General features: G+C 39.1%; 1 protein-coding gene across 2 annotated transcripts in view; it reads left to right on the top strand.

The window, feature by feature from the left end:
• Positions 1–2,867: 2,867 nt before the first annotated feature.
• The window catches only part of yjefn3 (YjeF N-terminal domain containing 3), a 43,083-nt gene continuing 39,679 nt past the window's right edge, over positions 2,868–6,271 (top strand). The window contains exon 1 of one of the 2 annotated variants that reach the window (XM_044360493.1): positions 2,868–3,236. In XM_044360493.1, coding sequence (XP_044216428.1) covers positions 3,169–3,236 — 68 coding nt within the window. In that variant the 5' untranslated portion in view covers positions 2,868–3,168. The remainder of the gene's footprint in view (positions 3,237–6,271) is intronic. The other variant, XM_044360492.1, reaches the window with a different exon arrangement.

Here is a 6,271-nt window from a genome sequence, read left to right as displayed (position 1 = left end):
TAGCAACAAATGACATGAATTTCTTAGTCTTTAACATTAAGGTGTGTATGATTTAGGTCAAGTCCTTGGATTGAGCTAACTATGCCTTTCACATGAGCTATAGTGCATTTTTATCAGGTTGCAGCAGCACAGGATAAGCTAGTGAAGTACAACAAGTCCTACATTTAACAGGGGAATTCCCATTGCTCATGGAGTTCAGTTATTTAACAACCATGTGCTGTCTTCTTTCATTTCAGTCTCTGGGGTGGTCTAGTTTCTTTAACCCTACCACTCAGCAAATTGCTTTACTGAAGCGTTTCTTTGGCTTATTGGTAAATGTCAATACATCAAAAAAATATTAAAATGTTGCTTCTGAATTTAACCAGTAAAAAAAGGGTAAATTGTTCATGCATATTTCTAATCTGGGTGTTTTGCAAGCATTATGTGTAAAAAAAAAAATAAAAACAAACAAACTGTCAAAACAGGCCCGACCACCCCAGCAGTTACTTGTCAATATACTGTATCTGTCCATTTTCCTCCTTTTCACAATCAAACAATAACATTGGTGACGCCATCACATTGTAATTAGAAACCTGCAGCCCTGTTGTCTCGCTTTTGATTTCATAATACATCCATGATGTGATAATCTAATGCGATATTGTAAGGATGTGTGTCCTTGTTGAACCACAGTGTACTCTTCTTTAGCTCACTGAACATTGTCAGGCTCCATATAAAAAAAAAAAAGAAAAAAGAAAAATGGTGCACTGAGCCTCAGTTGAAGTGTATCCCTCTATCCTGGGGTATCATCACTGTACACCCGGGTTTCATTTAGGATGGTGCAACATACAGTATGTACATTGCTGATAGAAATACAAGCATACAAGATTAATTTAAATGGCTCAACATTTTTGTATTTCTGTCTCAAAGTAGCATCAGAGATATTCCAGGTTGTCTGTACATTCCTGACAGGCAGAAAGGTAGCAGCCTTGTGGATGCAAAATAAACAATCTGGAATGAGCCCATCATTTTGTGCCCTGCTAAGTGTAACCCTTTGCTGTCCTGACTACTGCCTGCTGCTGCTGTTTGACAACAATATCACCATTCCGTTTGTTTTGGGGGTCGAAGCGCTGCTGAACTCAGTGCCGCCCAAATGGAAAAGAAAAAAGATGTATGAGAAATATGTTTGTTTTTTTGGATTTTTTTTCTGCTCTATCAAATAATAATAAAACTAATTTTAACCCCTCTTTTATGGCTGGTTTGTCTTCATTAAATTTTAAACATAAAGCAATATTTGTGCACTGGCCTTTGAGGCAATCTCTGGTTTTAATGTAAATTAATGAGTTCCAGAGAGATAATAATCATTGCAAGGCTTTTGTGGGAGTTGCTTGGATCGCTTTTGTTGTTTCTTCCCCCCCTGCACACGAGCATCTGCATATCACGAGTCAGTGTACACAGAAAGCCCTGCTAGCCCGTTCTAGTGGTTATCACCACCAGTCTGTAAAGCCGTAAAAAACAATCATAAAAGATAACCACTGAGTAACCACAGGGTGTAGCACTTTCATTGATTCACTGACTGTGAAATAGTAATTTCAAAATATTTCATGAACAGGCCTGACTATTTACTTTCATTTTTATTCTGCTGGGGTTTTGATTAATCAGTTCAAACCCATAAAAAAACAAGGTCACAGCTCTCCCTTTTTTAAAATGTGGCTTACATTTGTTGTACATTGAATACAACCTTTTCTAAAGTCATCAGTGGCTCTTACTTTTAACACTTGATTGCAAAGGTGCAATATAGTACATTTAATGGATTTAACATCTGTGTTTTTCATGAACAGACAAAATATCTTCATGCCTTTATCTCTCAATGATTAGCTCTCATTCAAAAGTCTCCCCCCCTCCTTTTTTTAGGCCTTTCCAATACAGAAACTTCACGACCTTACCAGCTTGTTTAAAGTGATTCTCTTGCTTTAAACTGCAATATTCATTTGTGACCTCTAGATGGCAGAGTACACCAACATTCCATCACAGCTGTGTTTGTCCTTTCACAAATTTAATCTCCTGACAGGTACATTTGTATAATCAGGTAGAAAAAGAATTACTTAATGCTTGATTTTTTTTTTCTCCTTAATGTCAAATGTGAGCTCACAGTCCAAGTCTGTCGGTTTAGCTGTCTGGAATGGTGAAGTCTGAGTAAACCGGAGAGAGAAAGAGAGAGAGAGACCTTTATAGAAGAAAGTGAGCTATTGTTTATTACCACGACCCACTTATGAGCTCCATTCCTTGGCAGCCAAAGGTTCTCCCCGTGATACGAGTGCACATGTCCTTTGTGTGTGTGCATTTGTGCGTATATGTTTGTGTGTTATACTGTATATTTATATTATAACGATAGAGAATGTTTTTCTTTTTTCAGGTTTTCCTCAGCTGCCCTAAATCCATATGATCATTCTGCATGCATCACAGTCCATCCAGAGTCATTGCAGTCCCATTATTTATTCTGGAACTGCAAAATGCTGCCATGTATCCACTCAGGTAGTATAGTGTTATTATCTCAGTTTAGGTAGTGGGCTTCATTTACCTCCCACCATCATATAAAAGGTGTTACTGTTTGTTATTCAGTGAGCAGTCAAGTGTTTCCTCATTCTGATGCCTGCTCTAGATTCTACATCAAGGGATCCTTTTGCCACTAAGGAGTATGCGTGAGCGTGTGTGTGTGTGTTTGTGTGAATTTGAGGAAGGGGAGAAAGGGGGGTGGGGGGTTGCACCCTGGATGACTGAACAGCTATGAACACGGCAGCCTGAGCCAATCAGCCGGCGAGCACCATGCCTCCTGATTCTTAATTGGCTGGCTTTCCCTGTGAGCGCAGCTGATACACAGAGCCAGCTGGTTTTATCAGAGAATGAGCTGGGGCCACAGTGGGAAAGAGACAGGGAGGAGAGGCAGAGATACAGAGGCAAGATTCAGAGTGTGTAGCAGCCAGTAATTACCTTCCAGCGTCTGAACCAATCAAGAGCCGAAGAGTGATACAGAGAGAGGAAGCCCATTGAGATTCTCAGTCTATTCCCAGGCAAAGAGGTAGGCAGTGTGTTTATTGAATTAGAATCAGAGAGAACGAACAGAACGGTTTTCTCTGGAGTGGCACAGCTCATCCTTTCTCACATTTGCCGAGTTGTGCTGGGTGAAAACAGATGGACAAGATGAACCACAGCTCAGCTGAGGCGGAGGCTGAAACCATAGAACCACTGCGCTACCTCAGGTAAGCACCTGCTTTTTCTGTTGCATGTCTCTCATGGGTTTACTAATCTATTCTGTTGCTCTGCTCCTTCTTCTTCTGTGTTTTTCTCTGTTTCATTCTGTTGATTCACACCAATCCACAGGACTGCTTTCAAATCAGCGCAGAGTGCCAGAAAGATAGTGGCAGGGAGAGTAGGTGAGGAAAGACGGAGAAGAACATCCAGGTCTTCTTCTGCACCCAAGAAAAGTCTGCACATGAGGATTATAGTGTTTACTCATCTCACAGTCTGTTTGAATCAGAGCAAGCTTTTAAAAGATAATGAGATGGGACGGGGATAATAAGAGAGATCAATTATTTAAGTTGTATGGCAGGCAAATTCCACTTCAGTACAATACTGATGATGATGATTATACTGACAGTGTTGAAGATTATTATGACATAGCCTGCAGAAATACCTTGATCTGCCCTGAGAAACTGAGTATATTCTTTGCTCTCTTCCACTCCACTGAAGCTTCAAATTGAATTACAAATATTAGCTGTTATTAAATTAGTAGCCCCATGTTTAATTTGGCATTATCAGGCCTCACATGACCAACCAAGCATCTTATGATTCACTATCTTGTGGATCAGATGTGTATAATCATCATGTTTGTTATGCAATCTGAGGTTAGTATGGTGTATCCGTGCCCCTGATTTGGCCTGCTGTTACTTTCAGAGTGACAGGAAGAAAAAGAGGAGTAAATAGGAAAAAAAACCAAACTGCACACTCAAGTAAACAGCCTGGAGTCATCATGATGATCAAACTTGTGACACCAACATACAGACACACATAAAAAAAAATGCAGCTCAAGTAAGAACATGGAGATAATACCTCCAGGGCAAAAGCTAAAATAAAACCAGAAAATCAAAGAAAACTGCACAGACAAAAACTAACAAGTAAAAATTACAGTAATATAATTTTATGTGTAAGAAAAGGTTTTTAGCAGTTTTATTTGAGCAGATAGCTAATTTAAGGCAGCTCAGGCTCTGTAAACGAAAGGTTTTATTTAGAATTTAACGATGCAGTAAAGCCAGATGACACATACTGTTGTACATTATATATGTATGACAAAAACTAACTTTTAATGAGATACAAATTTGGCCTTCACCGTTCACTACAGCAGCATTTCATGCATCTCCCACAGGCTTTAATTTCTTTGCAACATTTGACCAAATGTCTGTGTAATGCCACAAGAAACACACATATGTGCTCACACAAACACATACTGTATCAAACCCCCTTTAAAAAAAAGGAAAGGTGTTGAATTTTATAGTATGATGACAAGATATAAGTGTGGATGTCTGATTGATTCCTGTCCTTCCTGTTTTTGTCTCTGGTTGATCTATTGAAATTGGATGTGCTGTCACCCAGCAGGAAACAGCACTATTGCTTTTCTTCCCTCAATGCACTTCAAATAGCATGATGCGCTTAACATAGCCATGACAGATGGCTTATTCCTTTTGGGTTGATCATTTATGAACATAAATCACTTTGCGAGCCCCTGATTGATTTTACAGTATGGGTATACATACGGTACCTAAAGACATATGCATACGGTATACATCTCTGGTGTGACTCACGTATCTACAGTAACACTCACAGTCCACCGTGGTGATTTAACTGCTTTAAACTCCCGACACCCATCTATTTCTCTGTCTCCATGTTATTGTCATGTCAATCAGTGCATGTACCTCTATATTAAATCTATTTTAAGAGCTTGTTTTTTTTCTACTCTTCTCGATAACATATGTAATTATGCTCTTTTCACTGCCTGCATTTACATTCTTCTCCATGTGTGTCGACATCTGAGCAGCCGAGGCTGGCAGATTAACTATCACCCAAGAGGCTTTGCCCCAGTCCTCAGACTCTCAGATCTCCGCAGCTTGATTGGGGCAGGCTGGCAGTCAATTAAGGCAGTCAATTAAAGCCCCTATATACTACTGCAGTGGTAATTGATTATACAGCTGCTATGATCATCAGGGTGTGTGTATGTGCATGTGTATGTACATGCAGACATGTAAACATACTATATGTATAGCCTTCATGCTATTTTTGAATTTATTCACTTTTTAAATATTCAGCTCATTAGCCTGTGGTTCATAATTCATTCCAAAATGTTGTTGCTGAATTTTATTCACAGTTAATGCCAATCAAGTTTATAGCTGAAAAACACCTGTTATAGCAACCTGTTAGCAACAGCTCAGTGAGGATTCTGTGAACTAAGAAAAATTAGATGGAGATAATTGCTGTTTGGGACTGTAAGCTCACATGTATCTGCAGGAGATGATATTAGCCCTGTGATAAAGCTGTTCAATGATCTGATATAATTATATAGAAATTGTAAGTAATGTATTTGCCAGAGGCAAGCAGAAACCTATTAAGTTAATGCATGGTATTCTCAATACGTGGCAGTCCTGCTGTTTTAGTTTGATAATGGTTGTGACTGCAGAAAGATGAAAATCAATTCCAGGGATGACTCATCTATTATGTTGCTTTCTGGCTAGAGTTACAGATCAATCAGATGCCGCACACACAGACATGCTCCCATAATGCAATATATAGTTATCACTAATATAAAAATAATAACTAAATTCACATGAGGAATAAATTTAATTAAAAATGAATTTGGCATATGCTTTGACAGCACTGAGAGCACAAAGCAGAAGACGTTCATTTTAGGTGCAAGTGTTGCTCAGGAACATCAGTCTGGGTGATGCCTGAGGATGTAGATAACCTATAAATGTTGGCAGTGGTTCGGAGCTGGTGATGACTTGGACTTGGATCTGGCATGGTCCCTGGTTTCCTGCATATGGCTGCTGAATGTTCAGATGAGTTAAAAGTGGAGGAAAATGTTTGGGCTCATGTGTTTGAATTATTTGAGCAGATTGTGTTATTCTGCCTCTATTCCTAAAAGGTTGTTGCTTCTTCTTCTTTGTCTACGTACATCTCACCAGTTGTTCTCTTGTATCTGTTCTTTATTGTCAAATAATGTCCAATCTCCAAGCAACAGGAGAGA

The sequence above is a fragment of the Thunnus albacares genome, chromosome 9, assembly GCF_914725855.1.
Source record: "Thunnus albacares chromosome 9, fThuAlb1.1, whole genome shotgun sequence".
Taxonomy (NCBI): Eukaryota; Metazoa; Chordata; class Actinopteri; order Scombriformes; family Scombridae; genus Thunnus; species Thunnus albacares.
Note: the sequence above shows the minus strand (reverse complement) of the source record. Positions and strands in the feature narration are given on the sequence as shown.